At 33.8% G+C, this 12,480-nt stretch overlaps 1 protein-coding gene across 1 annotated transcript; it reads left to right on the top strand.

The window, feature by feature from the left end:
* Positions 1 to 2,548: 2,548 nt before the first annotated feature.
* Positions 2,549 to 5,074, top strand: LOC108318708 (laccase-17). Its single transcript, XM_052873984.1, has 6 exons — positions 2,549 to 2,706; positions 2,812 to 2,963; positions 3,042 to 3,286; positions 3,370 to 3,498; positions 3,596 to 4,570; positions 4,684 to 5,074. Exons 1-6 carry the CDS (start codon positions 2,602 to 2,604, stop codon positions 4,812 to 4,814), a joined length of 1,737 nt encoding a protein of 578 aa, XP_052729944.1. The 5' UTR covers positions 2,549 to 2,601; the 3' UTR covers positions 4,815 to 5,074.
* The last annotated feature ends 7,406 nt before the right edge of the window (positions 5,075 to 12,480 follow it).

Consider the following 12,480-nt stretch of genomic DNA (forward strand, 5'->3'; position numbering starts at 1 on the left):
AAGGGCATAAATACCTGGAAGAGGAACGGCGAAAACGCTTGGTGCAAAGAAAACAAAATCGCAGCGGAGAGGGAATGACGAGTTTCAAACGCTTTTGATCGGCTAAAATTGTTTCAAACACGTCACAAATGAGAAAGGACCGAATAATTTCAAGTTTAAACGGTGCAGAAACGCGTACCTGAGATGATGGCTGTCGGAGGAGAAGAAAACGCGAACAGAGCAGCGCGAAGAAGACGATCACTATTCGAAGTTTTGTTTTTTAACTCTGAACGGGGGAATCTACCGCGGTTCCCTACTTAACCGCGGTATAAAAGGGCTATATGCCGCGGTTTCACAAGCAACCGCGGCATATACTGATTAAATAAATAATCCTAAATGGCATTTTTGAAATTATTTTCAAACTATATGCCGCGGTTCAGCGGGCAACCGCGGCATATACCTCGAAATATTTCAAATACATATTAAATTAATTTCAGATAGGCGAATATGTCGCGGTTGCTCCTAGAACCGCGGCATATACCCATGTAACGTGCTGAACACAACTGTCTGCCCAACTGCCTTATGGGGAATTTCAGGGGTATATGCCGCGGTTGCTCTGCGGAACCGCGGCATATACCCCTGTAACTTCTGAAATTCTCTGACTGGCAGAGAAGTTGAGAAGTTACAGGGGTATATGCCACGGTTCTCTGGATAACCGCGGCATATACCTCAGTAACGTTTGAAATTCTCTGACCCAGTCAGCACCTGCAATTAATTGGCAGTTGTATATGCCGCGGTTCTCTGGACAACCGCGGCATATACCGCTGTTATTTAATTTTTTATTCACACGTGGCGTTTGACTGGAGTATATGTTGCGGTTCTGATCCGAACCGCGGCATATGTGTTCGATTTATTTACAAAACTGCCACCGCGCACCATTATGCTGCGGTTTCCTTGTAACCGTGGCATAATGTGCGCTGTAAAAACCCAATTTTTTACTAGTGTGGGTTTTACACCCACCCTCCTAACACTACCACTGCTGTGTTCGAAGTCCGAACCCAAACATTTGCAGGACGATGATGAACGAGACATTTCCGTAGCTGCACAGTGCTTCGAGAACCTCTTCTTCCCCACGACGAACACCACGATAAAACACTTTGGATGTGAGGGGATCCCTTTAAATGTTAGGGCTACGAAGGAAATGCAATATTTTTAATCCACATCACCCATTCAATTAAATGCACAATGTCACACCATTAAGAAAAATTACACATCAGCTCAACTTAACGTTGTCTGGGACAACTTAACGGATAGGATAAAATTGACTCATTTTTACAAATATTATGACCCAATTGAGGCAGTTTCAAATATGAGGACCCAATTGAGATTTCCATACAAATATGAGGACCATCCAAGGATTTAAATAAAAAAAATGGAACTTGCAAAGAAATAGAGTGGAGCTTGAGAAAGAAAATTAGAACGAATGATTCTCTTATTCTTTCACTTACTGTGTTGGATTGTTGAGTAATTGTTAGTTTTTATTGGGATTGATTGTAATTCCTTAGAGTCTTTAGTAGACTTTATTTATATATATTTCAATTGTGTATTTTCTATGATTTGATTTTGTTAAGTTGGATAGTTATATGAAAAGGTGGTTTAGTTTGAACCAAAGTCCAATCATACAACGACAAAGAAACGTGGGAACAAATTCTATGTGAAATATTTGAACTTAGAGTAAGATTTTAATTTGGTTATACAAGAAATTAGTCATTGATTAAGATTGTTAGAGTACACTTTCCTTTTCTTTTCTTTTTCTTTTTTTAGTGATAATTCCAGTTTCTCATTTTAAAAAGAAACACTGGGTTCTCTTATTAAAAAAAGATAAGCAATTTTAATTTATTTCTGCGTTTAGTATATATATATATATATATATATATATATATTTATATATATATATATATATATATATATATATATATTTATATATATATATATATATATATATATTTATATATACTTTCTACGAGTTTTGTTTGAATTGAGGCTAAGACCTAAAAGTTTTTTCCATGCAGGCGTGGGCAGAAAGCATTGTTGTTCATCTACGAATCTGTCTAATAATAGAAGAGAATCGCTACATTTAAATTTGGCGTATATATGCAAATTAGATTTCTGTCTTCTCCGTTTTCGGGTAATAAAAAACAATAACATCAATGTCTGGAGTGGAACTCTGAAAGGGACTGGGATAGAAACATGGTTACTTTGGGAACAAGAACATTCGTTGAGAGAGTTACATGTGACCAATGATGTTCTGAATCTTAACTTGAGTTCCTTTCAGATGTAAACTTGCACAGTTATTAATGAGATTAACAACTATAAAATTGTTTCGTTAATGAGTTGGAGTTGCAGAAGAAGAGGGTCAAAGTAATTTGAATGGCTTTGACACTACTCTTAAGTAGTTCTAACAACTATTGTTGTTAAAATACAGCGACATTGATTCAGCTTCTCCTTCAATCAGATCATGTTGCTCCACCTAATCACATCCTTCAACTCATTCCTTGCTATAAATGTGCATTTCCATGTTCTCACATTTTCATCAATTCTCACTTCAAACTTTTACACAACATGGGTGTTTCGCTTGTTGGAATCTCAGTTTTTCTTCTGTCGTTGATCATATTTTGCATGTTTGAGGTTTCTCTGGCTGGCAGTACCAGACACTACCATTTTGAAGTACTTCCTCACAACAGTCATTACCATTTTGAACTTCTCATTGAATTGTTTTTTGTTTTTCTGTTGTTTGTGTGAGTGAGAAATTGAGTTATTGTGGTGACACAGATAAGGCACCAAAATGTGACAAGACTGTGCCACACAAAGAGCATGGTGACAGTGAACGGCCAGTTTCCAGGACCTCGCATTGTGGCAAGGGAGGGAGATCGTCTTCTTATCAAAGTCACCAACCATGTGCCCGACAACATCACCATTCACTGGTAAAAATAACTGTGTTTTGAGATCATAAAACAACAACTGTATTGATTTGAACATGATTGGCATTGTTTGAAAACCAGGCATGGCATTCGGCAGCTTCGATCCGGGTGGGCTGATGGACCAGCATACGTGACTCAATGCCCCATCCAAAGTGGTCAGACTTATGTTTACAATTACACTATCAGTGGCCAAAGGGGAACACTCTTTTGGCATGCCCATATTTCATGGCTAAGAGCAAGTCTTTATGGTCCTCTCATCATTCTTCCCAAACTCAATGCTCAGTATCCTTTTCCTAAACCCCACAAGGAAATTCCTATCTTGTTTGGTGAGCAAATTACCATACAAATCAATATCCTTTTCATAATTTGCATGAGCTATAATCATGCTTTCACATGATATCTTTTTCAGGAGAATGGTGGAATACAGATCCTGAGGCAGTCATAAAACAAGCCCTGCAAACTGGTGGAGGCCCAAATGTCTCTGACGCCTACACAATTAATGGACTTCCAGGGCCATTGTATAACTGCTCTCACAAAGGTATCACATTCTAATCAATCTAAATTTTACAACACAATTAAATAATCATCATCAGAACTAAATATCTTGATTCTTTGTATGATCTCATTGTTGACAGATACATTCAAGCTGAAGGTGAAGCCAGGGAAGACTTATCTCTTAAGATTCATCAATGCGGCTCTGAACGATGAGCTATTTTTCAGCATTGCAAATCACACAGTGACAGTTGTTGAAGCAGATGCAGTTTATGTGAAGCCTTTCACGACCAATACCCTCCTTATTGCACCTGGACAAACCACTAATGTTCTTCTGAAAACAAAGTCTCACTATCCCAACGCCACATTCCTCATGACTGCAAGACCATATGCCACTGGCCTTGGCACTTTCGACAACTCAACTGTGGCTGCCATTTTGGAATACAAAACCCCACTAAATACTCATCATTCATCTCCTTCAATTAAAAACCTTCCCCTCCTCAAACCTCTTCTCCCTGCACTCAACGACACTTCTTTTGCCACAAAATTCACCAACAAACTTCGTAGCTTAGCTAGCCCTCAGTTTCCGGCAAATGTACCACAGAAAGTTGATAAGCAGTTTTTCTTCACAGTAGGCCTTGGCACAACTCCCTGCCAGAAAAACCAAACTTGTCAAGGACCCACCAATGCAACAAAGTTTTCAGCATCAGTCAACAATGTTTCTTATATACAACCAACCACTGCTCTTCTTCAAGCACACTTCTTTGGCCAATCCAATGGAGTTTACACCCCTGACTTTCCAACTAAACCATTGCTTCCATTCAACTATACTGGGACCCCTCCAAACAACACCATGGTGAGCAATGGAACAAAAGTGTTGGTTCTTCCCTTTAACACCAGTGTAGAGCTTGTGATGCAGGACACCAGCATTCTGGGTGCTGAAAGTCACCCTCTCCATTTGCATGGCTTTAACTTCTTTGTTGTTGGTCAAGGTTTTGGGAACTTTGACCCAAATAAGGACCCAAAAAACTTCAATCTTCTTGATCCCGTTGAGAGAAACACAGTTGGTGTCCCTTCTGGTGGATGGGTTGCTATCAGATTCTTAGCAGATAATCCAGGTTGGTTACGTCATTAAATTTCATTTTAGTTCAAAAAGTATTTATTTTTTCATTGATAAATTATAAAAATATAAAAAAAAAGTAAGAAATGTAAGAAAATTGCATGTGTGCAGGGGTATGGTTCATGCATTGTCATTTGGAAGTGCACACAAGTTGGGGTCTTAAGATGGCCTGGCTTGTCTTGGATGGAAAGCTCCCAAATCAGAAGTTGCTTCCACCACCAGCTGATCTTCCCAAGTGTTAACAAACCCTAAATTTCTTCATTTTGTTTCATCATTCTGCCTCCTTTTTTGTTTCCCCATGCGCAATTGCTTCTAACCAGTTGCTTTTCATTAATTTTTTTTATTTTTTTTTTGCGTGAAAAGAGTTGAGGATTGACTTGAGGTTGAGTGTGATTTTTTCCCTTTCTTTAAGAGAAGAGATTTATTTATACACGGCGCCCCTTATCTACAAAATTGTAATTGATCCTTTTGAATGAAAATTCTTCATCAGAAGTATAGCACATTTGTTTCTTCCTTGTATTGTAAAAGTACACGAACCAAACACAAGATTGTTGAACATTGTTCTAGTTTCCTAATAAAGTGTAGAAAAAATTCATCATCAATTTAGATTTTTCAAAATCGAGCTTATATCCAATTCAAATCCCCCAAAATAGATTGGATCTAATCCATTATTAACTATTGAACTAATTTAGGGTTCTTAAATTCAATTTAAATTAGATTAAATTTATTTTGCCAATTAGATTAAATCTTATATTAGAACAACCTAATCTACCTAAAGTGAGATTGACAAGTAGCTTGTCATCGTCTTAACCTAAACTTAATTTGACTTAACTCAATCTAACTTATACATATGAATCTCACCTAAGCTTGACTCGACTTGAATTTGATAAAATTTGACTCAATTTGGACTCGACTTAACCTAGTCTCAGTTGGACTTGACCTAACCTAATCTTAGTTGGACTCAACTTGACATGGGTCCAACATAACTCGATTAAATGTGGTGCTAGGTTGATTCAACTTGACCTAAGTCCATACCGTGTCAATTCTACTTAATGTTAGATTAACCCAACTCAGCATGACATCGCTCCAACACATGCCCAACTTGACTTGGTTTGACCTGATCCAATCCATTTGGGTCCCTCCCAAACCTAATTCAACATAAAACCAAATAAATTTGGTTCAATCTTAGTCTAACCTGATTGGATTAGGCCTTATCTAAACTAAGCTCAACTCAATTGGGCATGGGTTTGATTAGACTCAAGATTTTTTTAATGAACTGCTTTACACATACACATCCATTCATTGAAATTGAATCTTATTTATTTTGTCCAAAGCTAATGATCATTTACACTATTTTTGTTTATGAAGACAAAACTTCTTTGATTAGAAAATTATAATAAGATAGTTTTAGAGCATATCATCTCGTGATCATATAGTTTATTTTCAACAATATATCCCCTGCTTGTTATGAAAAATATAAATAATGTTATGTTAAATGAAACATGTTTATCATTTTATCTTTATTCATATTCTTTGAACATGGTTTTGCAACATGTTAATGGTTGTAGCCTAGGAAAATAGAGGACAATTTTGATATTGGCATCAAAGAGATTTGTTGGTTGTGTTGTGAGTCAGAAGAAGTTGGTACAACTATAGTTTTCAAGGAACGACAAGGATTCTTGGCATCAAATTTTGCTCAACTTTTAATCAACATTTTATTTGTGATTTTTTTATACATTCCTCTAACTCTTTCTTTTCAATGTCTTAATGGAAAAGAATGGCCCTCATCTTCCGTTCAAGTTTGGGAAGAAGATATGTAGCTTGGTCTTGCAAAGAAATAAGTTTCCATGAATGGTAGACAAGGTAGAATGGACTTAAAAAATTGTTACATTACACTTATGCTATCGTATAACAAGATGGTCATACATGCATATATTATTTCTTCAAATCCACCTTCAGTATTTGAGGTTAATTACTTAATCTTTATATTTTCTCTTACAAAGCAACAATAGTTAAACAATTAAGGAAAAAATTAAATGGTAATAAGTACTACGAAATTTACAAACCTAAATGGAGGAAAGGAGAAAACCTCATTTTACGCAAGGGAAGGTGTGTTAGAGACAACAACATGAAGAGTCGAAGGTCACGACGTCGATGCCATGTGGAGAGAACATGAAGTGGAGAGAAGAAAATAATAATGTCAATGAATGAACAAAAACTAAGAAAGAAAGAACATGAAGAGAGGAGGCGTGAAAATGAAGAGAGGAGTCGTGAAAATGAAGAGAAGAAGAAATTAGGTATTAAGATTTTATGACACATGTGTCATAATACGTTTTGAATTTATTATGAAAATTTCACCACGTCGAATGTATTATGGCAAGTGGTGAACTAACATTCATAATAAGGCATATTATGACAGGTCTTTCTAGAGTACATCATAATAATTCTCACTTTTATTACGAGAATGTCATCGGTCAGTTTATCATGAAAAGTAGATTTCACATATCATAATAAGTCCTCATAGAATCTATTTTTCCATTAGTGTTATCTCATATATACCTTCTTTTTCAAAATAATGATAACTTTTGTCTTTTTAATCCCAAAGTTTATAAATTTATTCCACTAGTGTCAGCTTATTATGACATGTTATTATTCTCACTACAAAAAGAATATTTTTTAGGAAGGATTATTTTCCGGCAGTTTTATAAACCTCGAAAAATTTCTGGTAGTTTAAAACAAACCGCCCCTAACATTTAAATTTTTATTTTTAACATAATTTTCAGTAACCCCTAAATAATTCCCTAATTATTCACCCCTACCCCCTTACACCTTCATTCCTTTTGCACCTAATTTTGCTAAAAAAATTCCCTCAAACCCTAATACCTCCCCGTTGGCTTCATTTTCCTCAAACTACAATCTTCATTTTCGTGCTGCCTTCATTTTCTCCCAAACCACAATCTTCATTTCCTGCACCACAATCTTCATTACGCTGCACCATAAGCTTCATTGTTGGTTGAGCTCGTCTGGCTTCGTGTTGGTCTTCCTCTTCCTAGGCTGAGTGAGGTGTTCGTTTTCAACTTCAACCTTTCTGCTCGATTCGTGGATTTTCCCGGTTAAACCTTTCGTCTCTCACCAAGGTATGCAAAGAAAAAGGTTTCTCTTCTTTTTAATTTATTTTCCAATCGGTTTCTACACCCACCCTCTTTTTCCCTTACTGTTCTCAAAATGGGGGAGAATGTTGCATTCCGTTATTCCATTTGGTGAAAGTAGTGTTTCAGTTTAGTTGGAGGGAGTCTTGTCTGATTGAAAAGTGTGCTTGAGTTACATGGTTAGGAAGCAAATTATTGTCTGATGTTTTAATTTGGAGATCTGGTATTTTTGTTACATGGTTCTAGGTCATTTTTGAGTGATTTCTCAGTTCTAGTATCTGTTTTCTATTTTTGTTTCATTTTTTATTTTTGCTGTCGAACTTTTTAATTTTTGTTTAATAATTACTACTTGAGGTACTTTGAAGATAACCTCCATAGTTATGTTACTAGATCTCTTTTAGCCAAAATTGTAGTTGTCAACTACGACTGCATGGCGCTTTAGAATAAATTGGTGAATTATTCAATTTAGATTTCTCTCCTTATCTCTCTTATTTCAAAATGTGTGATGGCTTCGCCGTTGTAGCTTTGCATGTTTTCTCTCTAATAAATTTGTTATTTCATCTAAGATATTTTAGTTAATATTTATATAGAAGTTCCTTTAATCCTGGATCAGTGGGTCCTAAATTTGTAAAGGTTTTTATTTTTTATTTTTAATAGTTGAGTTGCATTTAAATTTTTGGTCAATGGAGCATGAATCATAGCATGAAAATGAGCAACCATGTATTTGCTGCTGAGATAATCTCATTCTCCCATGGGAGAGTGTGTTAATGGTGAGGATGATTTTGTTCACGACGTCAAAAACTCTATTGATCTCATTATCATAGGTTTTGTTTGGAAGTGAGAATTTTGGACCTTAGCTTTTCATTTCAGAATGCCAAATTTGAATCAGCTCAGAGGTTGTTTATAAAATGCACCAAAAGGGAGGAGTGTACCAAACATGTATCCTATAAATTTTAATAGGAAACTTCAACAACTAGACCATTGTTATGGAGTTCAATAGAATTAGAATGTGTTCCAAAATTATTGTCAGCAATCTTATTAGTTATTGTCAAAAGTAGTTATAATGTTTAAGAAATATTTTCAGATCTTAAGCAAACATTAACGAAACAATAAGAAAAATAAGGAGAGAACGTAAGGTGATATGAACTTCTTGGTTGAACATACATGCTAGGAGCTGTAGAGTTTTTTTTTTTCTTTCTTGGACTTTGAGTGCAGAACCATATGTCACGCGTATCTTTAGTCAACCTATTAGATACATATTTTTCCTTTTTAGAGTTCTTTAATGTTTAATTGGAATCCACTTTAGTTTTTAATTGACACTTGAGAAAGACTTAACCTAGTACTGATCTAAATTAACATGATAAATCAGAATAAGTTCATACAAGTGGTTCATGCATGGTATGTGTGATTAAGGTGGTTAACCGTGAGCTTAGTTGTAGAATTGGTTGGCAATTCATGGTGTATCTCTTTAGTGATCTTATGCTAGGCTTTTCAGACCCAAATTTTGATATCTTAAAGTAAAATAATGTGACATTCCAGTATACCTTGATCTTAAAGTAAATTTCCTTCCCTCCAAAGCATGCAAAATTTTCTTAAGTCTTTCCTTAATGCATATATGGACTTTAGGCCACATTTTACTATACGTTGTAGCTTCAGTTCTTGCTATTGTTTTTGCACACCTCTTAAGTTTAAATATAAGTTATTGTTGCCAACTCAATATAGGAACAACTCAATATAGGATTCTCCCAAAGACGCATACTGCTGCCAACTCAATATAGTTTGTCTCTTGTAATGTTTTTAATGTTGGCATCATTGATTACGTTGTATGTAGGAAAAAATTTCAAACATATGAATCTACAACATCGTCTCAATCAAAAGAAATATCAAATTCAGATTCATTGGCTCATGTTCCAGGAAGTCAAGAGCATCGTGGACGTGTTCGCAGTCTAGGTTTAGGTCCTTGCCCATCTAAAGTCTTTGGATTCCATGCTCGTTCATAGTGGATCATCTTCATCTACTCCTTCTAATGTTGAATTACAATCTCATGTATCATATTTACTTGGTTTGTTCCTTTTAAGATTAACATGTTAGGTATCATATTTCTCACTTTTTAAATAAATTTTTCTGTTATAGGTATCTTCATTGACTTCTTCTAGTGTTGAATTACAATCTCAGGTTAATGAATATTTAATAAATATGTACAAGCTTAACTCCGTCTTTTTCCCATCAATAACTGATTTCAAAACCATAATAATATGTTGGAATGACTCTGTCTTTTTATAAGAAAAAAAATATCTATTCTACAAGCTTAACTAAAATTCAATCAATATAAATACATGGTTTAATACTATTTTTATCCCTATTTTCTCGATTTTTGTTCAATATGGAATTCATTTTTTTAGTGTTCAATTATAATTTTAGTAATTTATATTCTATTTGGTCATGATACAATTTAAACCGTTAATCATAGATAAATAGTGCGTACCATGCATCAGTTCATGATTTTTTATTTTAGAAGTTTATAAGAAGAAAATATTTTCAAAATTAGAAGTTTAAAACTTTTAATTATTTTCAAAATTAGAAAAAAAATTCTTCATTACTTTTAAATTAGAAGAAAATTTCTTCATTTTAAAATTATATGAAAAATTCTTCATTATTTTTAAAATTATAAGAAAAATTCTAATTCATTTTTAAAATTAGAAGGAAAATTGTAATTTACTGTTTTTAAAATTAGAAGAATAATCTTTTATTGTTTTTTAATCAACTCTAATCCTGTTGTTTACCTATAAAAAAATCAAACATAAATATAATAACTATATTCCAATAATATAGTTAGAGCTGGTTTAATAATAATGAAAATATTTAATAAAAATGTGAATTTTAATAAAATTAAATTTAATATCAATTTAGAGAAAGACAAAATTGAAACTAGATTGAATAAAATTAACAAAAATTAGGACTAAATTGAACAAAAATAATCAAAATTGGAACTGAATTGAGTAGAAGATATTGACGCTTGACACCAATACTGACTTGTATGTGGAGCTAATATTGTCTTGACATGTGACACTGACATTATCATATGACACAATATTGACATAACACATGGACAACTTTTTTAAATTAAAAAAATACAAAAAAGATAATAAAATATTTAAAAAACTTTAAAAACCATGAACTATTTAGATGACATTATGAAAAAGACCAAAAATAAAGATAAATTACAAATATTAGAACCACCTTGAATACTAAAAAAATGGCCTGGAACAAAATCATCGAAAATAGAAAAAAGTATATATTAAACCTATATTAAAAAGAAAAAGTATTAATAACCAATATAATAAATTTAACCAACCAAGTTGGTTATTTTTATTGTCATTTTATAAAATGTTTTATAAATTTTTTATATTAAATCTTCTTCGCATAACGTTTAAAAAATCTTGTTCGCATGATCCAAAACTTCAACATTCACCATTTCTTCACCCAATCTTTTGTCTTCAAATCTCATTTAAATTCAAACTATTTCAAATTATCTCTCAATTCTAATGAAAAAAAATTAAATGTCGAGTTTAAAGTCCTAAATAAAACCAAAATAACAATATATAAGAAAAAAATAAATAAAATTATTATTCAAAAAATTTAAGTTGAAGCCTACATTTTTGTTTTTGGTTCGTAACATATGATTTCAAAGTCTTTTTGGTTTCTTACTGATACTCCGAAGGGTCGAATAACTTTCTGAATTAACTTAAAAACATGTTATTACAAACTCATCCCTTGAAAATGATTGAGGATCTAATTGGAGCATTTGAATACAATTTTTCATTTTCAAGGAGGATGTCGTTGTAACAAGAGGATTAGTTTTTGTCCGGAGACATCCGGAGACATGGGAAACACGGAATTCCCTCTAAGCTTGAATTTTATGTCCGGGGATATAGTCATCAGAAGACATATAATTATTAGCTACTTTGCTAAGTGATTTGAGTCAAATAATATGGTTTCTTAAAATAGGTCTTAAAATTACATTATTCTCACGTCACATATATTAAAGGAAGAGTCTATATATTTTTTTAGATGAATCGAAAGTTAAGACGAACCAATCCGATCAAAGGTTAAGATGAACTAAAGATTGGAGCGAGTCAGTTTAAAATGAAGATTGAGTTGAGTTAGGCATGCTGAAGGTAACGGGTCGAGTTAGACTAAAGGTTAAGACGGGCTAGTCAAGTCGAAGGTCAAGACAGGTCAGGTCAAGCTAAAGTCGAGATAAGTCAGACCAAATCAAAGGTTGAGACTCGTTGCATTGGGCCTAAGGTCCATATAGACAACCCAAGCTTGAGGTTGAGACAGACCCACAAAGCTAAAAATCGAGACTAGTTGGTCCAGGTCAAAGGTTGAAACAGGTCAACCCAATCTAAAGTTCGAGATAGACATTTCTGCGTACAGTCTCAAAACAAGCTTGTGTCAAGTCAAATGTCAAGAGAGACCTACTACACAAGCCAAAGGTCGAGATTGACCAATTTAACTAAAGGTTGTGACTAACCACTCCAGATCAAAAGTCCAGACAAATAAACTCAAAATGAAAGTCAAGACAGTTTGATCTAGATAAAAATTCAATATAGTTTATCCTAGACAAAAGTTTAAGACAGACAACCGTAAGCTAAAAATCCAATCATATATTTTAATAAGTTAATATTTTTTATATTTAAAAAGAGTTCACAAACTAATCCTAGCTATAAGAACTTTTGTAAGCATTTTAGCTTTG

Source organism: Vigna angularis, chromosome 2 (genome assembly GCF_016808095.1).
Source record: "Vigna angularis cultivar LongXiaoDou No.4 chromosome 2, ASM1680809v1, whole genome shotgun sequence".
In the NCBI taxonomy this organism is placed as follows: Eukaryota; Viridiplantae; Streptophyta; class Magnoliopsida; order Fabales; family Fabaceae; genus Vigna; species Vigna angularis.